Genomic DNA, 25,912 nt, shown 5'->3' with positions numbered 1-25,912 from the left:
GACTGCTGCCAACGAACCGGAAGCTGCACAGGACCGTCCTGTGCACTCCAACAACCGAAGCATGATGTTTCTGCTTTTTTAAAAACAATCACGCTAACGAGCCCACTCCCTTCCCGTCTTTTTCTCACGAGCCCGCTCCCTTCCCGGCTTTTTCTCAGCAGCCCGCTCCCTTCCTGTCTTTTTCTCACGAGCCCGCTCCCTTCCTGGTTTTTTTCTCACCAGCCCGCTCCCTTCCTGTCTTTTTCTCACGAGCCCGCTCCCTTCCTGGTTTTTTTATCACCAGCCCGCTCCCTTCCCGTTTTTTTTCTCACCAGCCCGCTCCCTTCCTGGCTTTTTCTCACCAGCCCGCTCCCTTCCTGGCTTTTTCTCACCAGCCCGCTCCCTTCCTGGTTTTTTTCTCACCAGCCCGCTCCCTTCCCAGCTTTTTCTCACCAGCCCGCTCCCTTCCTGGCTTTTTCTCACCAGCCCGCTCCCTTCCCGGCTTTTTCTCACCAGCCAGCTCCCTTCCTGGTTTTTTTCTCACCAGCCCGCTCCCTTCCCGGTTTTTTTCTCACTAGCCCGCTCCCTTCCCGGCTTTTTCTCACTAGCCCGCTCCCTTCCCGGCTTTTTCTCACTAGCCCGCTCCCTTCCTGGTTTTTTTTCTCACCAGCCCGCTCCCTTCCTGCTTTTTTTCTCACCAGCCCGCTCTCTTTTAAAAACTTTTTTTAACAAACCCGCTCCCGTGACGAACCGGCAGCCCGCATGTGTAGAATGCTTCCAGTTCGTTGGCAGCAGTTGCGTCCTTTTTTTTCCTGTCTGTTTATTCTGGCCCCAGGAAACAGGGAGCAGTATCCCTAACACCTTCTACACGGAGGCGTTCGCTAGCAGGCCCATCAACCAAATCAACAACCTGCTGTCCCAAGAGTATATAGTGGTCATGTTACTGGACTAGTAATTCAGAGGCCTGAACAAATGATCCAGAGATAGGAGTTCAAATCCCACCATGACAGCTGGGGATTTTAAATTCAGATAATTAAATAAATCTGGAATAAAAAGCTAGTGTCAGTAATGGTGACCATGAAGCTACCAGATTGTTGTAAAAACCCATCTGGTTCACTAATGTCCTTTAGGGAAGGAAATCTGCCATCTTTACCCGGTCTGGCCTATATGTGACTCCAGGCCCACAGCAATGTGGTTGACTCTTAACTGCCTCTGCGGTTTAAGAAGGCGGCTCAACACCATCTTCTGAAGGGCATTTCGGGATGGGCAATAAATGCTGGCCTTGCCAGCAACGCCCACATCCTATGAACAAATTAAAAAATATTCTGAGCAGACACTTCAAGCGGTGCTCATGTGAATTGAACTGTCCGTGCCACAATGGGTGTGAACATTTGTTGGCCATCTAATATGAGATGACAAATTACTTAATGTCCCTGGACATCCAGGCTTGTCTAGCTTTAATGCAGATTCTCCAAAGCCTGCCGTCTTTCTTTTTTTTTTATACCTGCATGAATAAACCTTTAAACATATGCAGTCCCACAATCCTATCCTTGAAGGAAAAAAATTCCCAAATGTGACAAGAATATGAAAGGTGCCAGGAAATTGAATTAAAGCAGACAGAATCAGCTGAAGATCTAGCACTGACACAGGCTTGACGTGCTAAATAGCCTTCTGTGTTGTAATTTCTATCATCTCTAAGCTAGCTTTCTTTATCTAAAGCATTCTGGTTTAGAAGCTTTGTCAGAGTCCTAATCTATATTTTCCAGCTCTGCTGTTCTGTGTAACCCATTGAGAGTGACATTTAACAATAGCCGCATTTTTAACTTAAGTTAGTCCAAGATCCTCCCATGGAGGCACAATTGGAAATTCTGAAAGGTGACGTACCCATTCAGTCAGCCCACATCCTATGAACGAACGCTCAGACTGTTACATGTGTGCAGAGTCAAGTGCAGATTTCCTCCTCTTGTTTCGTTACTCTTGTTACAAACCATCTGCCAACTAAAAGTAACACAAATAAGAAGAAAACCCCAAGAATGATGAAAAGCTAAAATAAAAACAAAGTGCTAGAAATACTCAGCACCTGAAAAACCGGCTAATGTTTTTGGTGCAGTCCCTCTGTCGTTATCCGTCAGTATCGAAGGAACTTGCTGTAAAGCTGTTTGTACTTACATCCCATATTGTGTCATGGCACTCTGCTGTGAAGATAATAATCAAAACGTGCTGCTCTCATTTGTCACATGCGTCTGGGGAACTCACTACAGATCCCCACCTCACTCTGTACGGCTGTATCAAAGATAGTCTTGTACTAACAGTGTGCCCTCGTTGACCAACGCACCTGCTCCCACTGCCGACAGAACACCGTCGATCTAAAGAAAGTTTGCATTTATAGAGTGCCTTTTACGACCTCAGGACATCCCAAAGCAATTCATAATGTAGGAAAACGTGACAGCCAATTTGCGCACAGCAAGATCCCATAAACAGCTGTACGATAAATCACCAGATGAACTGTTTCAGGGGCGTTGGTTGAGGGATAAATGTTGGCCTGGACAAACAGAACTCGCCTGCTCTTCTTCAAATATTTCCATGGGATATTTTACGTCCATCTGAGAGGGCCTCAGTTTCACGTCTAATCCGAAAGACAGCACCTCCGACAGTGCAGCACTCCCTCAGTACTGTAGTGAAGTGTCGGTCTAGATTATGTGCTCAAGTCCTGGAATGGGGCTTGAACCCACAACCTTCTGACTGAAAGGCGAGAGCGCCACCACATGAGCCATGGCTGATCTACTTCAAGCCACAACAGTTTCCAGGATTGGACTTTCACAGGTCCTGAGCGCAGGTGTTGGAGGCGCAATGACCGCAGGCTCATTTCAGTTGGCCTACAGGTTGCATGCAGATAAACCAGGGATGCCATTCTCCATGCACCATGCCTACAATATAAAAACAAGATGCCCATCTGGTGGCTTCCTTTGTATGTCCTTCAGAAGCACAATGTGAACGCATCAACTTCCAAACTATGGAAACTTCCTCCGAAGGTGCTGACTCTTGCTAGCAGTCCTCTAGAACTTCCCCCACGTGGCTCTTCTTGAAATGTGAACCCAGCCAGCGAGGGTTGACAAGCTACTCTACATGGAGAGCATCACCGCCAAGCCCAAGGCTGTTGTCGCCCCAATAACCACACATGCACTTTCCAGCAGGAGTCACTGGATAATGATCAGGAGCAAGGAACTGTTGCAGCTTGAAGTAGATCAGCCATGGCTCCTGTGGTGACGCTCTTACCTCTTGAATCAGAAGGTTGTGGGTTCAAGTCCCATTCCGGGGACTTGAGTGCATAATTTAGGCTGACACTTCACTGCCCAATTGCCAAGCCCCAGCTGTCACTGAGGATAAGATCAGCTAATGGCACAGACCATGGATGGGCCGAGACGTACTGGTCTATGTTGCTCGGCTCCTCACTGGCCAGTTCACTTATCTACACGACGCAAGTGACTGAGGAGTGGTAAACTTTTATTTAGATGGTCTTCGCTCATGTGTTTCCTTTAATAAAATGGCACATTCAGAGAATGGTTCTAACCCTGCGCTTTGTTTAAAAAAAACGAACAGGAGAACTCGCCCAGCTGATCACAGCAATGAGCTCGAAGTGGAGGAAGACGATATCATCGGTGATGGGCAGGCTCTTCGGCCCCAAGGTCCTCAGTTTGCCATATCCGCTGGTTCCAGCCAGCCTGTGGACAAAGTGTTTCTTGAACGAAGCCGTAAGTAATTGCACCGGTTCTCGATGCCACAATATTGGCATTCAAGGAGAGCGGGTCAGCCATGGGGAGCTTGGAGGAGTTTAGGGATTCATAGTATTACATAGTATTTACAACACAGAAACAGGCCATTCAGCCCAACAGGTCCATGCTGGTGTTTATGCTCCACACGAGCCTCCTCCCACCCTTCTTCAACTAACTCAATCAACATATCCTGCTATTCCTTTCTCCCTCATGTGTTTATCTAGCTTAAAAACATTTATGCCATTTGCCTCAACTACACCTTGTGGTAGCGAGTTCCACATTGTAACCACTCTCCGGGTAACGACGTTTCTCCTGAATTCCCTATTGGATTTATTATTAACATAGAAGATAGGAGCAGGAGTAGGCCATTTGGCCCCTCGAGCCTGCTCCGCCATTTAACGAGATCATGGCTGATCATCCAGATTCAGTACCCTGTCCCTGCTTTCTCCCCATATCCCTTGATCCCTTTAGCCTTAAGAAATATATCCAACTCCTTCTTGAATATATTTAATGAATTGGCCTCAACTGCCTTCTGTGGTAGAGAATTCCACAGGTTCACCACTCTCTGGGTGAAGAAATTCCTCCTCATCTCTGTCCTAAATGGCTTACCCCTTATCTTTAGACTGTGACCCCTGGTTTTGGACTCCCCCGCCATCGGGAACATCCTTCCTGCATCTAGTCTGTCTACTCCCGTTACAATTTTATAAGTTTCAATGAGATCCCCTCTCATTCTTCTAAACTCCAGCGAATATAAGCCCAATCGACCCAATCTCTCTTCATACGTCATTCCTGCCATCCCAGGTATCAGTCTGGTGAATCTTCGCTGCACTCCCTCCATGGCAAGAACATCCTTCCTCAGATAAGGCGACCAAAACTGCACACAGTACTCAAGGTGTGCTCTCACCAAGGCCCTGCACAACGGCAGCAAGACATCCTTGCTCCTGTACTCAAATCCTCTTGCTATGAAGGCCAACATACCATTTGCCTTCTTAACCGCTTGCTGCACCTGCGTGCTTACCTTCAGCGACTGGTGCACAATGACACCCAGGTCTCGTTGCACTTCCCCTTCTCCCAATCTATTGCCGTTCAGATAATAATCTGCCTTCCTGTTTTTGCCACCAAAGTGGATAACCTCGCATTTATCCACGTTATATTGCATCTGCCATGCATCTGCCCAATCACCCAACCTGTCCGAATCATACTGGATTTTCTCGGCATCCTCCTCACAGCACACACGCCCACCCAGCTTTGTGTCGTCTGCAAATGTGGAGATATTACATCTAGTTCCCTCGTCTAGATCATTGATATATATTGTGAATAGCTGGGGTCCTAGCACCGATCCCTGCGGTACCCCACTAGTCACTGCACGCCGCTCGGAAAAAGACCCGTTTATTCCAACTCTTTGCTTCCTGTCTGCCAACCAGTTCTCTATCCAAGTCAGTACCTTACCCCCAATCCCATGTGCTTTAACTTTACACGCTAATCTCTTATGCGGGACCTTATCGAAAGCCTTCTGAAAGTCCAAATACACCACATCCACTGGCTCTCCTTTATCTATTCTACCAGTTACATCCTCAAAAAATTAGTCAAGCATGATTTACCATTTTTGTAAATCCATGTTGACGTTGTCTGATCCTGTCACTGTTTTCCAAGTGCTCTGCTAGTACATCTTTTATAATGGACTCTAGCATTTTTCCCAGTACCGATGTCAGGCTTACCGGTCTATAATTCCCCGTTTTCTCTCTACCACCTTTTTTGAATAACTTTAGCTACCCTCCAATCCATGGGAACTGTTCCAGAGTCTATTGAATTTTGGAAGATGACCAGCAATGCATCTACTATTTCTAGGGCCACTTCCTTAAGTACCCTAGGATGTAGATTATCAGGCCCTGGGGATTTATCGGCCTTCAATCCCGTCAATTTCCCTAACACCATTTCCCTACAAATACTGATCTCATTCAGTTCCTCCTTCTCATTAGACCCTATGTTCCCCGACATCTCTGGGAGGTTATTTGTGTCCTCCTTTGTGAAGACAGAACCCAAGTATGTATTTAATTGGTCTGCCATTTCTTTGTTCCCCATTATAAATTCCCCTGATTCTGACTGCAAGGGACCTACACTTGACTTCACCAATCTTTTTCTCTTCACATATCTATAGAAGCTTTTACAGTCAGTTTTTATGTTCCTTGCAAGCTTACTCTCATACTCTATTTTCCCTCTCTTAATTAATCTCTTTGTCCTCCTTTGCTGAATCCTAAACTGCTCCCAATCCTCAGGTTTGCTGCTTTTTCTGGCCAATTTATATATCCTCTCCTTGGATCTTATGCTATCCCTAATTTCCCTTGTTAACCACGGTTGAGTCACCTTTTTCATTTTATTTTTATGCCAAACAGGAATGAACAAATTCTGTAGTTCATCCATGCGATCTTTAAATGTTTGCCATTGCCTATCCACCGTCAACCCTTTAAGTAACGTTCCCCCATCCATCCTAGCCAACTCGCGCCTCATACCATCGTAGTTTCCTTTATTTAAATTCAGGACACCAGTCTCTGCGTCAAATACAATCTCATTAACAATCTTATATTTATGGCCCCTAGTTCTGGTCTGACCCACAAGTGGAAACATCTCCTCTACGTCTACCCTATCAAACACTTTCGTAATCTTAAAGACCTCTAACTGATCACCCCTCAGTCTTTTTTCTAGAGGAAAGAGCCTCAGCCTGTTCAATCTTCCCTGATAGTTATAACCTCTCAGTTCTGGTACTTTGCTATTTATTTTTATATTCCTTGATAATTTAATTTGAAGGAATATAAAATTTAATTTTGTAGTTTCTCTTGCCTTCCTAATTTGTTTTATTTTACTTCTTTCCTAACCTCTTCGGATTCCCTTTTGAAACCCTCTCCTTTGTGATTCCTTTGATTCATACCATAATGATGTGAAACAGGCCATAGAAGGCGATATAGGGAACAGCAATATTCAGGCAACAGATCCCTAGAGCGATTAAAGTAACAGTATTATTGTTGGAAAGAGCAGATCTAGAGAGGGGGATTCAGGCAGCAGTAGTCTTGTATAGAGGGCGATTTAGGTAGCAATATCCTTGTTGAGGGGAAAGGGTTTGAGAGTACGGTGACTTTAATTTAAAATTCTCATCCTTGTGTTTAAATCTCTCCATGGCCTTGCTCTTCCCTATCTCTAACCTCCTCCAGTCCGAGAATTCTGCGTTCCTCCAATTCTGGCCTCTTGTACATTTCCAACTTTTTTTGCCCTACCACTGGCGGCCGTGCCTTCAGCTTTCTAGGCCCTAAGCTCTGGAATAACCTCCCTAAACTTCTCCGCCTCCTCACCTCTCTCCTCCTTTAAGAGGCTCCTTAAAACCGACCTCTTTGCCCAAGCTTTTGGTCACCGATCCCGATCTCCTTCTTTGGCTCGGTGCTGATTTTTGTTTGATAACGCTCCTGTGAAGTGCCTTGGGGCGTTTTACTATGTTAAAGGCACTAGATAAATGCAAGTTGTTGTTGTTGGCTCTTCACTTCTGTGTCTGAGAGGGTGATGGGTGACCTGGCACCAAAGCCCCTGCACGAAGGCACGCAGGAGTCGACAGGAATGAATCGGCCTCTCATTTGTCTCTTCTGGTTTGTGCTGTGAGGGCCTTGGTGAGACCACACCTTGAGTATTGTGTGCAGTTTTGGTCACCTTATCTGAGGAAGGATGTTCTTGCCATGGAGGGAGTGCAGCGAAGATTCACCAGACTGATACCTGGGATGGCAGGAATGACGTATGAGGAGAGATTGGGTCGATTGGGCTTATATTCGCTGGAGTTCAGAAGAATGAGGGGATCTCATTGAAACTTATAAAATTCTAACAGGACTAGACAGACTAGATGTAGGAAGGCTGTTCCCGATGGTCGGGGAGTCCTGAACCAGGGGTCACAGTCTAAGGATAAGGGGTAAGTCATTTAGGACAGAGATGAGGAGGAATTTCTTCACCCAGAGAGTGGTGAACCTGTGGAATTCTCTACCATACAAGGCAGTAGAGGCCAATTCATTAAATATATTCAAGAAGGAGTGAGATATATTTCTTAAGGCTAAAGGGATATGGGGAGAAGGCAGGGACAGGGTACTGAATTTGGATGATCAGCCATGATCGCATTGAATGGCGGAGCAGGCTCAAGGGGCCAAATGGCCTACTCCTGCTCCTATCTTCTATGTTCCTGAGTTCCCCCGCGGTTTGTGCCCCGATTTACACCCCCCCCCCCCCCCCCCCGTGATTTTTTGCCCCGAGTTTCCCCCCCCCCCCCCCGGGATTTTGTGCCCCGAGTTTCCCCACCCCCCACCCCCCCCCCCCCCCGGATTTTGTACCGTGAGTTCCGCCCCCGCTCCCCGGGGTTATATGCTGTGATTCCCCCCCAGGGTTTTGTGCCGTGATTCCCCCCGGGGTTTTGTGCCGTGAGATCCCCCCCGGGGTTTTGTGCCGTGATTCCCCCCGGGGTTTTGTGCCGTGAGTTCCCCCCGGGGTTTTGTGCTGTGATTCCCCCCGGGGTTTTGTGCCGTGATTCCCCCCGGGGTTTTGTGCCGTGATTCCCCCCGGGGTTTTGTGCCGTGATTCCCCCCGGGGTTTTGTGCCGTGAGTTCCCCCCGGGGTTTTGTGCTGTGATTTCCCCCGGGGTTTTGTGCCGTGAGTCCTCCTGTGAAGCCGTTGGGAGCTCCTCTACCTGATTTTAATATGTTGCATGTTTCTTCTGCAGGTCGGTTTCAGGCTGCAGACAGGGCAGAGATTCAGAAAATTGCCAAACAAGTTGATGTGTACATGGAGGTCAAGTCCACCCGGACAACCAAAGACGTCTCTTTACAGGCACACCGTGGATTCAGGTAAGAGGAACTGACTCGCGGTTCCTTGGTAGTGGCCGCAGCGCAAATTCTACCGGGAAATCGGAGCTGTGTCTTTTTACTCTTCCTACCATAGATTATTTTGGCTCTTATAGCTTAGGTCACTCTCATTGGTGAGTCCCAATTGTCCAAACCTTAGAGAACGTTTATCTTTGCCTCAGTAGGCTTTTGGTAACGTGCTCAGGATAATGAACAGCAAATTCTGGTTAATTGCCTTTAGGTACTGGACAATCTAGTGCTTCCATTAAAGAAAACTTGCATTTATATGTCGCCTTTCAGGATGTCCCAAAGTGCTTTACAGCCAATGAAGTACTTTTGAAGTGGACTCACTATTGTAATATAGGAAATGTGGCACCAATTTGTGCACAGCAAGCTCCCACAAACATGTTAAATACCAGAACTCGCCTGTTCTTCTTTGAATAGTGTCGTGTGATCTTTTACATCCATGAGAGGGCAGACAGGGCCTCAGTTTAATGTTTCATCCAAAAGACAGCTGCACCCCCTCCAAGACCAATATATCCTTCTAGAGTGCAGTGCCCAGAACTGAATGCAGTACTCCAGATGGGGTCTAACCAGAGCTCTGTTCAGCTGTAACATAACTTCCACTCCTTTGTATTTCAGTCCTCTTGAAATAAAGGTCAACATTCCATTAGCCTTTTAAATTGCTTTTTGTACCTGTCCGCTAGCTTTGGGTGATTTCTGTACATGGACCCCTAAATCTCTCTGCTCATCCACAGTTCCGAGCTTCTTGCCATTTAGAAAATACTCTGATCTATCTTTCTTGTGTCCCAAGTGGATGACCGCACACGTCCCCATGACGAACTCCATCTGCCACAGTTTTTCACACTCACATAATCTATCACGGGTTAGATACAGAGTAAAGCTCCCTCTACACTGTCCCATCAAACACTCCCAGGGCAGGTACAGCACGGGTTAGATACAGAGTAAGGCTCCCGCTGCACTGTCCCATCAAACACTCCCAGGGCAGGTACAGCACGGGTTAGATAGAGAGTAAAACTCCCTCTACACTGTCCCATCAAACACTCCCAGGGCAGGTACAGTACAGGTTAGATACAGAGTCGAGGTCTCTCTGCCTTGTTCCCAATGGCGGAAGACCGTCCCTTACTGGACTGGTGTAGCAGTTTTCATTTCCCACTTCAAATACATAGTGGCCTCTTGAGTGAGATTTCTAGTTAGATGCAGTTTTTGTGCTGTGACCCCATGCCCAACCCACCAGCCAGGGCTGGATTTGAATGTAGATCCCAACTTTCTGGAACAGAGACGCACATGATTGACCAGGAGAACACTGGTCACATCCAGTGGGTCTTCTCAGTGTTTCTAATTTCACTTTAATAATCTTCCTTCGAAATGTACAGTATGACTCACTGGATATGTAATGGAGGGCATCATGTTGCAGCAGACTTGCAGTACTCCGAGCTCAACCCACTTTTGTTCCCCCTCTCCCCAGGGTAATCGGGCTTTTCTCACAAGGGTTTCTGGCTGGATACATGGTGTGGAATATTGTCGTAGTTTACGTACTGTCTGGTAACGATTTCTCTACGCTCCCAAATCTACTGCAGCAGTACAGCATGCTAGTCTACCCGGGTCAGTGCCTCCTGTATATGCTGCTCGCCATCAGCACTGTCTCTGCATTTGACAGGTAAGAAGAGAACAGTGAAGGGAAGGATAGATATTAATCAATAATCACAGGTCCTTGAGCATTCCCTGAAATGTGGGCCTGACTCCATGGGGTTCAGCGTCCACCACTGGATGTGTACAAATCGTTCGTCGATCGTAAGTCAGCTGAACTTTTCTCAGGTGGTTCAGGCAATGCCAAAGACCAATGCTTTTGATGAAGGGACACAATTCAAGTTATTGTCTTCCTTGACTGGCCTCTTGAGGACTGCTGCACCGCAGTGCATCAGAGTGATGGGATGTGAGCCTCTGATTCCCCCCCACAGTGATGGGACAGTGAGCTGTGCCTGTGATTCCCCATACAGTGATGGGACAGGGTCTATATCTGTGATTCACCACACATGATCGAACGTGTGTCTGTGATTCCCCCACACAGTGATGGGACGGGGGTCTGCCTATGATTCCACCACACAGTGATGGGACGGGGGTCTGTGTCTGTGATTCCACCACACAGTGATGGGACAGGGGTCTGTGTCTGTGATTCCCTCACACAGTGATGGGACGGGGGTCTGTGTCTGTGATTCCCTCACACAGTGATGGGATGGGGGTCTGTGCCTGTGATTCACCACACAGTGATAGGATGGGGGTCTGTGTCTGTGATTCCCTCACACAGTGATGGGATGGGGGTCTGTGCCTGTGATTCCACCACACAGTGATGGGATGGGGGTCTGTGCCTGTGATTCCACCACACAGTGATGGGATGGGGATCTGTGCCTGTGATTCACCCACACAGTGATGGGATGGGGTACTGTGCCTGTGATTCCACCACACAGTGATGGGATGGGGATCTGTGCCTGTGATTCACCACACATGATCGAATATGGGTCTGTGTCTGTGATTCCCCCACACAGTGATGGGATGGGGGTCTGTGCCTGTGATTCCACCACACAGTGATGGGATGGGGATCTGTGCCTGAGATTCACCACACATGATCGAATATGGGTCTGTGTCTGTGATTCCCCCACACAGTGATGGGATGGGGGTCTGTGCCTGTGATTCCACCACACAGTGATGGGATGGGGATCTGTGCCTGTGATTCCACCACACAGTGATGGGATGGGGTACTGTGCCTATGATTCCACCACACAGTGAGGGGACATGTCTTTGATTCCCCCATACTTTGGGAGCAACACTCAAGAGAAACACATCTTGGATTTTAGATGTGTTGAAATGGAAGGGTGCTGGTTCCTTCCAGTTTTCCAAGGATAACTCACGTGCATCACTTCAGGTGGAGGTTTGGATGGGAGCAGGGCGCGCACTAGCGGTAGGGTCATAAATATACATGGAAGCAACATTTAAAAGAAAGGGCCAATTAAAGAGAGTATCAAAATAAGGGGATCAAAAATTTTGAGAGCTTTTGGAAAGCTCAGAAGGCATCTTGACCCAGTGACAACCTTTGCCAAGGATGAAGGGGGAGGAGACTAAGAACTGAAGGGAAAGGAAACCCAAGGAGCAAGCGTGAGTCTTCAGAAAATGACAGAGAGGCCTAGCAGAGATGGTGTTGCTTAAGGTGGGTGTGTCGAGGGTGGAACTCAGTGGCACTTCATGGCGCCATCTCCGTTGGTCAGTACTGTCTGCAAGGAGGTGGAGCCGACTTTCAGTCCACAGCCGACAGTCGCTGGGTGTGCCAGCGAGCTGCAGGTGTCCTTGCAGCAGATGGCACAGATCTGCAGCTGACCTGGACCCACCGTCATTTGCCAGGGAAGTATGCCAGAGCCTGCAGGTATGGCTCGTGGCATCTTGTTGGGTGCGGCCAGTCATGGTACACTGGGTGTTGATCTGCCGTGCCTTCTTTCGAGCAGTGAAAGCGTGACACACTGGGTCTGTGGTACTCCCACAGGAGGATTCAGCATTGTAGTTCATCAGACGTTCGCATGTCTGCTTGGTGCCAGCCGATCTGCTGTCCTTGCTTCGCCTGAAAATATGAACCTGTCACTGCCGTTGTGAGTGTGAGGGTACCAGCCGCTTCACACAGAGCACCTCCCTTCCTCTTTGATCTGCCCAGCATCTTTGCCTAGATCGCCCTCTTCCAAAGCCCTCACTTAGGAGCTTTCAATTGGCACCACTACTGGTACTGGGGGCCGAAGTAAAACAAATCAGGACAAATGACACAAGGGCCCCGAAGACCTAAGGACCATTAGCGGGGGTAACGATCGTCAAAAAGCAGTTGAAAGCAGGTGCAGCATACTTACCTGGGCCTGCAAATCCACCATCATCTCAGCAGGTTCCTGGCAACCTGTACAGGTGTCTTCTGGAAAATAGTTTTCCGCACCAGAATGAGTGCGACCGTCTCCGATCCTGAACATTAAGATCTTGTCTCCTTGAGGTCATTATTTGCCCTCGCCCCCCGAAACTCAGTGCGAGATGGGCTGAGATCCAGTGGGACAGAACTTCCTCCCGTTTTGCAATCTCAGACTCCCACCACAATGAAGCAGAGTATCCACTTTCTTTCTGCATTAAGGGAAGGCAGCTTCATTTGAATTTGAGCTATTTTAAACCACCAGATGCACCAAAGGCACAATTTCTCTGTTTGTCACACTGCTTTCGTATGCTGTAAAATCTGCTGAGAGCCACTGCTGTGTGGATGTTTGATCAATAATCTGCACTGGATGCTCCCTGATGGCTCGGTGTGTAACAGCACTGCCGTGTAAGGAGGAGTCTCAGTTCATTATGTGCTGAGTCAGCTGATCTCATCGTAGACAGCAATCGGATGGCTAACATTGGCTTCAACACCAGAGAGTCTGGACGGGGAATTAGCCTGGGATCCTGCTTTGATTAGTGACTCCACTGGGAAGTGAAGGCGGACATGAAGTAAATCAATGTTAGACATGACTGGAATGCTCCCAGTGGTCAAGTAGCCTGCCAACATCAACTACCCGGACACACGCACAGAAAAGGTATCTGAGGGTTGCAAGCAAGAGTCGGCAGAAAGAAAGAGAAAAGTTGGTGCGGGTGCTGTGTTTAGAGAGAAAGGAAGTAGGTTTTAATCTGGCCCTTGTAGTCAGTGAGGTTTAGGTCTGAGACTGGATATTGCAGGCTGATGGATCTTGTAAACTGAACAGTAATGAGATTCACTAATCTACATTTTTTTCTTGTTGCTCTGCTCTCTTCAGGGTTAACATAGCTGACGCACCAATGGCACTGCGCAGAATTGTGACACTGGATCCTACTGCATTGGCCTCTTTCTGTAAGTACTTTCACTGCTTTCACAGTTGGAAAATGTTCTTGTTTTCCCATAGTGCCTATTTATTTGTTTGTGTTTTATGTCTGTCAGTATCAGCCCATCACTGACCTGTTGTCTGTCAGTATCAGCCCATCACTGACCTGTTGTCTGTCAGTATCAGCCCATCACTGACCCGTTGTCTGTCAGTATCAGCCCATCACTGACCTGTTGTCTGTCAGTATCAGCCCATCACTGACCCGTTGTTTGTCAGTATCAGCCCATCACTGACCCGTTGTCCGTCAGTATCAGCCCATCACTGACCTGCTGTCTCAGTATCAGCCCATCACTGACCTGCTGTCTCAGTATCAGCCCATCACTGACCTGTTGTCTCAGTATCAGCCCATCACTGACCCGTTGTCCATCAGTATCAGCCCATCACTGACCTGCTGTCTCAGTATCAGCCCATCACTGACCCGTTGTCCGTCAGTATCAGCCCATCACTGACCTGCTGTCTCAGTATCAGCCCATCACTGACCTGTTGTCTCAGTATCAGCCCATCACTGACCCGTTGTCCATCAGTATCAGCCCATCACTGACCCGTTGTCCATCAGTATCAGCCCATCACTGACCTGTTGTCTCAGTATCAGCCCATCACTGACCCGTTGTCCATCAGTATCAGCCCATCACTGACCTGTTGTCTCAGTATCAGCCCATCACTGACCTGTTGTCTGTCAGTATCAGCCCATCACTGACCCGTTGTCTGTCAGTATCAGCCCATCACTGACCCGTTGTCTGTCAGTATCAGCCCATCAGTGTCTTGTTGTCTGTCAGTATCAGGCTTTTTAGATCTTTAATTGTTCAATATTGCTCAATTGAAATTGAAGGCTGTTCTTCCTTGAAAATAGAGAGAACCTTGGATAATAAAATACCCCATGGGGGAGTAAAACCTTAACCGTACTGTTGAACACGCTAGGGCATTTGGGTCTAGTTCCAGAGGTGCCAGTTTCTCTCTGGTACCTGACTCACGTCTCCATTCTTCATGTTTAAGCCTAGACATGGAGTGTTGGCGGGCTATTGGACTGCAGGGGAGGCCACACCCAAGCCTGTTCCTATTCTTTCCTGATATCCACACATGCACTTTCCAGTAGAGTTGTTGGTTTGAGAGCAAGCTCTGTTTGATGCCTCTCTTTCCCCCAACCACACTGCAGAGGCACTGAGCCCCGTTGTTGTGCCCCTATTGCACTCTGGCAGAGATCAGCTAACTCAGCACAGACTGGGAATCAAACCCATCTTCCTTTTCAAAGACTGCTTCCTCAGTTTGTTTGGTATTTATACTGTCTCTTTCTGTCTTCAGTGTACTTTACAGCTCTGATACTCTCACTGAGCCAACAGATGACTAGTGACAGGCTTAACCGGCACCACTTACTAGCTCCACAATCCTTGTACAATAACACCCTTTGGTAAGTTGCAAGCCACGCCTGTTCTATTGTAACAGGGCTCCAGTGGAATAACAAAATGCGGTGGACATGTTTTTCCAAATGTGCTGTTTGCTTTTCAGTCTGTGAGCAGTGCTGTGCAAGCCAACTAATCAGCCTGTGCCTATCAGACTGTTCCTTATACACTGTACCGTTTTAGTTTAAGCCATGCACTGTTTGAGTCCGGCACTCATGAAAGGATGAGAGGTGTCGGTGGGGAGGGTGGAGGATGTGGAGTGCTTTAGTGAGAAGGTTATTCTGTGCCCCTCCCACCTCACTGAGCCTTTATCTGTGAGGGTGAATGTTTGTACATTGGCAGTGCTGGTGAGCAGCAGATCTGAAAAAAAATGATCGACTGAAGGCTTATTGGTAACTCGCCGGAGGCTGAGCCTCTAAAACCACTGCCTGTGCTCGGCCATGGTTGAATAGTCTACCGACACGAGCTGCCTGTGCTCGGCTGCAATGCTGCCCACACTTGAATAGTCTACCGACATGTGCAGCCTGTGCTTGGCCACGATACTGCTCACGGTCGAATAGTCTATGACACGCGCTGCCTGGGCTCTCAGGAAGGGGCACCTCACTGCAATGCTGCAAACTCCTGTGGAACCATCAGCATCCTCGGGAGAGGGAGGGGTTAAAGAAGAAAATGAGAACAAGTTGTTAGTTCGGGATTCGCTCTCAAGCAACTTAATGTTGACTTAATGTTGTTAGTTCTACAGGTGATGAGATTAGAGTTTCTCCCCAATATTTTTACCTCTCAGCAAATCTTGGGTTCAGCAGCTATTGAGTAACGTAGATGCCACAAAATGAGAGTTTTGTTTCTTTTTTCAATTTTTTATTTTTTACTTGCCAGTTATAGTGCCAGGAGGTTGGCAGCTCTCGCCTCTCAGTCCAAAAGGATCGTCCAAAATGGAGAGCCTATCGATGTTTCCATTCACTGATATGTTCTGCCCCCAGCTAATTTAGCAGGGGTTTTTTCATATTCTCGTTTGGAAAGCATGTGAAGGACAAACATGAGCAGGACCTCATTATTGTATCCCTTCCTGTAACTACTTGGGTTGTAGTATTGGAGCCCCTGTGTGAAGGATTGGATTCCTCCAGCCCTTGTGATATTGGAGCCTGCCTCCTTCCCTCGAGGGCAGCATTGGACCTTCTGCCTGAGTTCAGCATTGCGCCTCTCAAGTCAGTGCAGGATTGAACCCCCTCCTGCTGTGAGTGCACCATTGAGCCCCCTCCCAATTCAGCAGTGGACCCCACTGAATTGGATCTCACTGAGTACAGCATTGAACTCCCATCAACCCCATGTATTCTTGGAACGTGGTGACACAATAAATCCGTGTTTATTGCCCATCCCTAGTTACCCTGAGAGCATTAAGAATCAACCGTGTAATGTGGGAATGGAGTCACTTGGGTAAAGATGGCGGGTCCCTCCCTGAGTATTTACAACAATCCAGCAGCTTTCTGGTGCCAGTGCACAAATTACCAAATATCACAGCTTGCCATGCTGGGAAGAACTCCTGACCTCTGTTGTTAGTCCAGGACCATAACCATTTGTCTCCTGAGCCAAGTGTGAAGGGATAATTACAAGTCCTAGCCCTATCCGGGCTACCCCAGATCAGGCGTATTCCCCAGACGTTCACCTTCAACTTAATTTAGAGATAGCCGAATTCCATAAGATGCTTAAATGGGTCTAAAGGTTCAGGCTATCTCTCCCTAAAGGAAAGGAACGACTGAAGATGTTACCGTCCTCCAGATAGCACTTTTAATAAGTTTAACTGGACTGTAACCTTCTGGATATTATGAGGGTCCGGAATACCCCCCAGAATTCTGCAACTCCTTACAAAAGAGTGTACAGAAATTGGGTTCGCGAGTTTATACAGAAATACTGAGACAATTCTAAAAATATATAGTTTTATTTAAGAGCTGATATTCAGTTAACAGCTGGTGAATCAGTCGCAACATTAACAATTCAAAATACAAATAGCTTACATTTCTTATTTCTAGGAGATCCTTATTCTCAAATCTTTACTTTGTTACATTTCTTACTTATCTCTAAATCCAGATTATCCACCAAAATCAATTACTTTGATTTCCCGAGACTCAAAGTTTAAAAACTTACAGATGATGCCTGTAAAGTTGAGAAACGCTTGGCCCGTTCAGCGAATTCTGACTTTGTTTGAAAAGCTCTTATTTTTATACCCTTTTTGCAGTGGTTTATTCTTTGAAGTTCTCTGCTGATGTAAGCTAATTGTCTTTATTGATACCTCTGTTGAATGCTTTCTATCTTACAGTCAATTCAACTATTGCATGCATAATTATGTCTCTACCTTTAGGTGTTCCAAAAACTATCATAAAAACAATATGACAGCAATGGTTTCTGTTTGATGCCATTCTTATCGAAGATTTTTCATTCAATTCTTTATATTGGCTTTACTAGTTTTAGCAGACGTTAAGTCTCCTAACTACTCCAAGTTCAATACAAACACAGTGTAATTGCTTGGTGTATCTATTGAAGTCATATCTTCAAAGTGTTCTTGTTGGTATCATATTTACTATGTATATATTAAAGACACTTTGACTGAGTGTTTACTTGTTTTCTAGCTATCTCAGTTGGTTGCATATTTAATCGTATGTTTCCTGTCTTCTAAGTTTAACATAAAAACCATTTGACCAGCAGGTGTTTCTTTTACTTGATGTCATCTTTTCAAAGGCACGTGCCTCTTTTAATATTTGTGTTTCTGTTTCGCGTGTTAGTTTATAACACCCTAAACTGGATCTCCCATTGTGTTATTCCCAAACTCCAGACCCTCTGGAATCGCCAAACTGCCATTTCAATAGGGTCATTGTTTTAGTATATTTAACTAATTCCCATTTCAAAGCTTGTTTGGTTTTTACAACTTTGTTATCAAACCATCCCATCTCAGAAGCCTGTCTTCTGTTTGCAGCCTGTGTCTCCGAGGCTTTCCACTTTTAAACCCAGTATATCATGTATTAATATCAGAATTCTGTTCATATTATGGTGTATCTTTCTGAAATATGGCTTATTCCCTCAAGTGTAGTAACCTCCTGAATGTGGGTATTAGAGTCTGAGTGAGATTCAGTGCCCTGTCCCAGTGGTACGTTGTACATATTATACTGCATTTCATCGCAGGCCCTATTACTAAATGAGTCTCCGCCTGTCTCTCCACAGGCCTCCTGGATCAGAGTTTCAGATTCTACACCCTTGGATTGTAGTGAACCTGGTAGTGACCATCTTGGTTGGACTGGCCTGGATCTTCCTATCGTATCAACCTATGCTTGACCACACTGAAGGTACATAAACAAAGATTATGGTTAATGGGGAGAAACAGGTGAAGGGCCAAGGCCCATAGTGCGGATCATCACCCCAGTGGTGAACGGGACAAAAGAGAAGAGGGAATAAATCAGCAAGTAGTGGTTAGATGACACAACACTTGGGTTTGAAAAGCTTCAAGAATGTAAAAAGGAGGGAACTTGCTCATTTGCATTTAGAAGGGTAGGAAGGACCCAGAAACACAACTAAGAATGAATAAAAATAATGCAAGTACAGGAAATATGAAACGAAAACAGAAGCTGCTGGAAATACCCAGCAGGTCCTTATCATATGTAACGAGAAAAGGCAAGTTGTAACCTTTCTTCCATACTGTCGCTTCTCTCTGTGGATGCCGATGGACTCGCTTTGTATTCCCAGTGGTTTTCTGCCACATTATTGGATACATCCTGCTGAATTGCACACCTGTATTCTGATCAAGGGGATCAAATAATTGTAAAGCTGGAGACTGTGATAGCTTCCTTAAGCGTTTACCATCTGTGTGGGTTGTGTTCCTCCTGTCACCATTTAAGGTGTATTTGGTTAGAGTTGGTTATATTCTCCGCACTCATTATGTCGTTGGTGGTACGCTATGCCAAAGGACTGCACGGAACATCGATCTAGTGATACAAAAGCAAAATACTGCAGATGCTGGAAATCTGAAATAAAAACAGAAAATGCTGGAAATACTCAGCAGGTCAGGCAGCATCTGTGGAGCGAGAAACAGAGTTAATGTTTCAGGTCGATGACTCTACGTCAGAACTGGAAAAAGCTGGAGATCAAACAGGTTTTTAAGCAAGTATGTGTATGTCCGGCAGTTTTGATAGATCGGCAACACGCCGGTCCCGTCGGTGCCGGATATCACAAAGTTTCCTGTACTAAATTGCAAGAAGTACAAGTAAATCACTTTCACCTGGAAGGAGTGTTTGGGGCCCTGGACAGTAGGAAGGGTGGAGGGAAAAGGGCACTCTCCTGCCTTCCATCTAGAGCCATCTTTTGTTTCTTAACTTGTCCCATTACCATCTCCTTTTGCCTTGCACCATCTCTTAATCTCGCCTGCCTTCCATCCTATCACAGATCATCCCTTTTGTTCTTTCCTCCCCTCCCCCTCCCCCTTTCCCTGCCCCTGCACTTGCTTAAAAACCTGTTCAATCGCCAGCTTTTTCCAGTTCTGACGAAGGGTCATCGACCTGAAACGTTAACTCTGTTTCTTTCTCCACAGATGCTGCCTCACCTGCTGAGTATTTCCAGCATTTTCTGTTTTTATTATCAATCTAGTGATATCATGGGAAAGACCATTGCCAGCAGATTAAGGATGTTCTCTGGGTACTAGATCCTAGTTGACCCTGAGCTGAGCTTCCGATCCCATATCCTCACTATCACCAAGTCCGCCTACTTCCACCATCGTAACAACGCCTGTCTCCGCCCTGCCTCAGCCCATCTGCTGCTGAAACCCTCAATGATTTTGTTACCTCCAGACTCAATTATTCCAATCCTGGCCGGCCTCCCATCTTCCACCCTCCATAAACTTGAGCTCATCCAAAACACTGCTGCCCGTGTCCTAACTCGCACTAAGTCCTGTTCACCTATCACCCGTGTTCAGTAACCTAACGGCTCCTGGGCCGGCAATGCTTCGATGTTAAAATTCTCATTCTTGTGTTCATGGCCTCGCTCCTCCCTATCTTTGTAACCTCCTCCAGCCCTACAGTCCTCTGAGAATTCTGCGCTCCTCCAATTCTGGCCTCTTGTGCATCCCTGACTTCCTTCACCCCACCACTGACAGCCATGCTTCCAGCTAAATAGTATCTAAGCTCTGGAATTCCCTCCCTAAACCTCTGTCACTCTCTCTCTCCTCCTTTTAAGATGCTCCTTAACACCCCTCTTTTTGATCAAGCTTTTGGTCATCTGTCCTAATGTCGCCTTCTTTGGGTCAATGTCAATGTCAGGTGATTGCTCTTCTGTAAAGCACCTTGGGAAATTTTACATTAAAGGTGCTGTATAAATGCAAGTTGTTGTTGTAGGAATCCTGGTTGTGCTTCCCTCACTACGTCCTGTGCTTGTTTCTTCCCACTGAAAGTATTATCTCTTGCTGGGATATGACTCCACAAGCATGACAAGCCTGGTTACATCACCCAGGTGGCCATGTGTGAGCCGAGACAGTGAGTGATGCTGGCTTATTCAACTGTGGAGGGCATCACATGCAATTGTAGTATCCCAGTTACTGTCCATACTTATTTTTTATTCATTCTCGGGATGTGGGCATTTATTGCCCATCCCAAGTTGCCCTGAGAAGGCGGTAGGGGGGGGCCTCATTCTTTAACTGCAGGTGTAGTGGTTTGATACAAGTGGCTTGCCAGGCCACTTCAGAGGGTGGTTGAGTTATGGGACTGGAGTCACATATAGGCCAGACGGGGTAAGGCCAGCAGGTTCCCTGGCCTAAGGACATTAATAATAAGAGTCTAAATGGGGTAGAGGAGCAAAGGGATCTAGGGGTACTTATTCACAAATCACTAAAAGTAGCGACGTAGGTTAATAAGGCCATAAAAAAAGCAAACCAAGCACTGAGGTTCATTTCTAGAGGGATAGAATTGAAAAGCAGAGCAGTTATGTTAAACTTGTGTCGAACCTTGGTTAGACCACACTTGGAGTACTGTGCATAGTTCTGGTATCCATATTATGAAAAGGATATAGGGGCACTGGAGAAGATGCAATAAAGATTCACAAGGGTGATGCAGAACTGGGTAGATATACTTACCAGGAAAGGCTGAACAGGCAGGTGCTCTTTTCTGTAGAAAAGAGAAGGCTGAGATGTGATCTGATAGAGGTCTTTAAGATTTTGAAAGGCTTTGATAAGGTAGACGTAGAGAAAATGTTTCCACTTGTGAGGGAGTCTAAAACTAGTGGTCATAAATATAAGACAGTCACTAATAAATCCAATAGGAAATTCAGGAGAAACTTCTTTACCCAAAGAGTGGCGAGAATGTGGAACGCACTAGCACAATGAGTAGTTGAGGCGAATAGCATAGATGCATTTAAGGGGAAGCTGGATAAGTGCAAGAGGGAGAAAGGAATAGAAGGATATGCTGATGGGGTTAGATGAAGAGGGGTGGGAGGAGGCTTGTGTGGAGCATAAACGCCGGCATTGGGCAGAATGGCCTGTTTCTGTGCTGTAGACTCGATATATCTCGATGTAGTGAACCAGTTGGGTCTTTACAACAATCCGATGGATAAATCCCACAGAAATGCATATACCTATAGACAGAGTTTATGTATTGCTTTAACTTAAGCACCCAAAAAATCTCTGAAGAACAAAAATAAGAACAACCAAAGTCAATTCTTGAAATGACATTATCTTGAACTAAAAGTTTCATATAAAAAGATGTACTGCAGAAATATTATAATATGAAGATTACAGCTTTGCCTCCTGTAACAACAACTTGTATTTACATAGCATCTTTAACGTAGTAAAAAGTCCCAAGGTGCGTTATAAAACAAAATTTAACACCGAGCCACATAAGGAGATATTAGGGCAGATCAAAGAGGTAGGTTTTAAAGAGCGTCTTAAAGGAGGATAGAGAGGTAGAGAGGCGGATAAGTTTAGGGAGGGAATTCCAGAGCTTAGGTCCTTGGAAGCTGAAGGCACGGCCACCAATGGTGGCGTGATTAAAATCGGGGATGCACAAGAGGCCAGAATTAGAGGAGCGCAGATATCTCGGAGGGTTGTGGGTATGGATGAGGTTACAGAGATAGGGAGGGGTGAGGCCATGGAGGGATTTGAAAACAAAGATGAGAATTTTAAAATCGAGGCGTTGCTCAACCGGGAGCCAATGTAAGTCAGCAAGCACAAGGGTGATGGGGACTTTGTGCTAGTTATGATATGGACAGCAGAGTTTTGGATGAGCTTAAATTTACGGAGGGTGGAAGCTGGGAGTCTGGCCAGGAGTGTGGTGGAATTGTCAAGTCTAGAAGTAACAAAAGGCATGGATGAGGGTTTCAGCAGCAGATGAGCTGAGGCAGGGACGGAGTCGGGCGATGTTACAGAGATGGAAGTAGGCGATCTTACTGATGACGCAGATATGTGAATAGAAGCTCATCTCCGGGTCAAATACAACGCCAAGGTTGTGAACAGTCTGGTTCAACATCACACAGTTGCCAGGGAGAGGGATAGCTAAGGAACGGAGTTTGTAGTGGGGACCATAGACAATGTCTTCAGTCTTCCCAATATTTAGTTGGAGGAAATTTCTGCTAATCCAGTACTGGATGTCAGACAAGCAGTCTGACAATTTAGAGACAGTGGAGGGGTCGAGAGAGGTGGTGGTGAGGTAGAGCTGGGTGTCGTCAGCATACATGTGGAACCTGATGTGTTTTCGGATGATGTAGATGAGAAAGAGGCGGCGGCCAAGGATAGATCCTTGGGGGACTCCAGAGGTAATGGAGTGGTAAGAACAGCCATTGCAGGTGATTCTCTGGCTATGACTGTATAGATAAGAATGGAACCAGGAAAGTGCAGTCCCACCCAGCTGGACGACAGAGGAGAGATGTTGGAGGAGGATGGTGTGGTCAGCCGTGTCAAAGGCTGCAGACAGGTCGAGAAAGACAAGGAGGGATAGTTTACCTTTGTCACAGTCACATAGGATGTAATTTGTGACTTTGATAAGAGCTGTTTCGGTACTGTGGGCGGAAACCTGATTGAAGGGATTTAAACACACAATTATGGGAAAGATGGGCACAGCTATGGGAGGCGACAGCACATTCAAGAACTTTGGAGAGGAAAGGGAGGTTTGAGATGGGGCAGTAGTTTCAGGACAGAGTGGTCAAGAATTGTTTTTTGAGGAGAGGGGTGATGATGGCAGATTTGAAGGGGAGGGGGACAGTACTGGAAGAGAGAGAACTGTTAACAATATCAGCTAACATGGGGGCCAGGAATGGAAGTTGGGTGGGAGCAGCAGGTGGGTCTTATGGACAAGATGAGTTCAGAGAGGGCATGAGGGGAGATAGGAGAGAAACTAGAGAAAGATGCGAGTTTAGGGCTAGGGCAGGGGGAACCTTAGAGAAAGATTGACACAGTGGGCTAGGGGAAGGGACAGAAGCAACAGAGGCAGCTGAATGGACGGTCTCAATCTTCATGATAAAGAAGTCCATGAGCTTCTCGCACTTGCTATTGGAGGTGAGGGTGGAGGAGGCAGGGGAGAGCGGTTTAAGGAGATGATTTGTAGTAGAGAAAAGAAGCCGGGAGTTATCTTTGCATTCCAGGATGATCCTGGAATAGTGAGCAGTTTTGGCAGAGGAGAGCAACACCTGATAGTGCTTTATGTGGTCCGGCCAGATCTGGCAGTGAATGGCTAAACCAGTTGTCTGCCATATACATTAAAATCTGCGTCTCTTGGACTTAAAGGAGCGAAGATGAGGGGGAGCGGCCAGGGTGAGAGAGAGTAATGATTTTAATGGGTACTAGGGCATCAAAGGTGGAGGTGAGGGTGTGGTTGAGCAGATTGGTAGCTGCAGAAATATCGTGTTGAATGGAGGACCAAAGGCTAGACAGTTGGGATTTTGAAAGTGCAGTTGTAAGTGAATTGGGAGAGTTTTTCCAGGGTGGACACAGAAGGAAGCAAGGTTGGGAGGTGGAAGAGGGATGTGGGTGGAGAGCGATAAAAGGAAGTGTTCAGAGATGGCTTTATCTGTGATTGACACGATGGGAGTAGCGAGACCATGTGAGATGGCAAGGCCAAGGGCGTGAATATTGGGGAGTTTATGTAGAGGGAGAGATTAAGGGAGGACAGTGAACTCAGGAGAGAGAACATGATGAGTTGAGAAGGAGATTGAAATCACCAAGGATGAGAAGTCGCTCGGTGCAGAGGCTGAGGGAGGATAGCACTGCAGCTATCTCGGTGAGAAACTTTTCATGGTACTTGGGTGGGCGGTAGAGAACGAGAATTTTAAATGAGAGGTGAGGGGGTGGAACAAGGTAAGATGTTCAAATGAGGAGAAGGTGCCAGAGGAGTTGGGAGACGGACCAAGGTGTGATTTGGTGATAAGAGCCACACCGCCACTGTGACGGTTTGGGTGGGGCAAATGGTGGAAAGTATAGCCAGGGAGAAGGCTTCATTTAGGGGGAAGGTGTCACCACCCCTCAGCCAGGTTTCTATCAAGGCTATAATGGCAATGCAATCATCCACATTAAGCTCATGGATGGCAAGGGCCTTGTTCACAAATGAACAGACACTCTGGAGGGAGTTGCAGAGAGGCGTGGTGATAGCTGATCCACTGGCAGAGTCACAGGTCAGCACTGAGAGGGGTGAGTTGGACGGGAAGGAGGTAGGAAAGATTAGCCCCCAGCAGGCGCACTGGGTGGGAAGGTCAGCGAGAGAGTAGGATGGAGCAGTTGGGGGTGCTACTTGTAAGGAGGCAACGACTGGTGTCTCAGTGGGCCCTTTAGAGGATTCAAAGAGAGGCACAGAGGGAAGCTGTAGGCTTATCTAAGAGAGAGTCAAGCCTGGGACAGCAGCAGGAGAGTAGGAAGGTCAGGGAGTGCTGAAGGGGTTGGGGTAGGGATTTGTGAGGGCAGTGTACTCGAGAGGTGAGAACTGAAAGAAGCATGATGACAGGAGAGGGGGGAAAAGGAAAAGGGGAGAAAAAAGTGGAAATAGAAGTGATGGGCTTGGGTCCGGAGCGGCAGGTAAAACGCGCACACAAATGGACATTGGGAAACTCAAGTTACATAGGCCTGGTTACATAGCAAGATTAGGATACATATATTCTGGTAGTAAACGGGGAATAGAGAGGAGACAATAGGAGGGAGTCCATAGTTAAAGTCAGAGGTTCCGTGGTGGGATAAAATTGCTGTAGGTAAGGTGGAGTCAGCTTGACACATCGACGAACTGATGTCAGGTTTGGAGACGGGTGTGGCAGACGAGTGAGCCAGAAGTTATTTGAAGGGTAGTTAATGAACAAAGGGAAATATAGCTCAATGTCAGATTACCATCTGGCTGATGACACTCTTGATGGGCTGAACCTTTGCTACTGAAATGGTGTCTGTAATTGTGAACAGCTCCCACTGTACTAAAGCTTTCACTTTCCTTTGCAGAATTGGAGTTTGGATCACACATGAATGACATGGTCGAACCTGATGAGAAAACCAAAGCACAAGCATAAACTGATGTATGATTTAATACTGAACAGAAGTGTATAGAACATTAGATCTGAATGGTTTGGCTATAGGGTACTTTGAGATACTATTTGTATAGCTGTGTGTGATGAAATTATATTGTGCAGATGTTCATACTTGTTACCCCAAAGACAAGCTCCAGCTGTGCTGGAGAGAAGTTGAAAGGTTGTCCAAATCTGACATTATAGCTCCTCGTTGACCAATACGAGAGGTAATAATAGTGGATTGGGTGTAGAGTAGAGCAGCACAGTGTAATTAATACCTGGTACCTGCATTCAGATACAACTCAGGCTGATGGAATGGAAGTCTACTTTGTCAGTATCATGGTGTGGAGATGCCGGAGTTGGACTGGGGTGGACAAATGTAAGAAATCACACAACACCAGGTTATAGTCCAACAGCTTTATTTGAAATCACAAGCTTTCGGAGCGCTGCTCCTTCTTCAGGTG

General features: G+C 46.6%; 1 protein-coding gene across 2 annotated transcripts in view; it reads left to right on the top strand.

Annotated features, from left to right (window-relative positions):
• The window catches only part of LOC147081524 (transmembrane protein 237-like), a 90,704-nt gene extending 64,826 nt beyond the window's left edge, over window positions 1-25,878 (top strand). For both annotated transcript variants that reach the window (XM_085980782.1, XM_085980783.1), the window contains exons 7-13: window positions 3,580-3,731; window positions 8,497-8,620; window positions 10,107-10,298; window positions 13,447-13,520; window positions 14,851-14,956; window positions 18,162-18,283; window positions 25,384-25,878. In XM_085980782.1, coding sequence (XP_085836908.1) covers window positions 3,580-3,731; window positions 8,497-8,620; window positions 10,107-10,298; window positions 13,447-13,520; window positions 14,851-14,956; window positions 18,162-18,283; window positions 25,384-25,451 — 838 coding nt within the window. In that variant the 3' untranslated portion in view covers window positions 25,452-25,878. The remainder of the gene's footprint in view (window positions 1-3,579; window positions 3,732-8,496; window positions 8,621-10,106; window positions 10,299-13,446; window positions 13,521-14,850; window positions 14,957-18,161; window positions 18,284-25,383) is intronic.
• Window positions 25,879-25,912: the final 34 nt, after the last annotated feature.

The sequence above is a fragment of the Somniosus microcephalus genome, unplaced genomic scaffold (assembly GCF_052327205.1).
Source record: "Somniosus microcephalus isolate GS21.2 unplaced genomic scaffold, FLI_Smic_1.0 scaffold539, whole genome shotgun sequence".
Classification (NCBI taxonomy): domain Eukaryota; kingdom Metazoa; phylum Chordata; class Chondrichthyes; order Squaliformes; family Somniosidae; genus Somniosus; species Somniosus microcephalus.
This window is presented reverse-complemented; position numbering and strand designations above follow the sequence as displayed.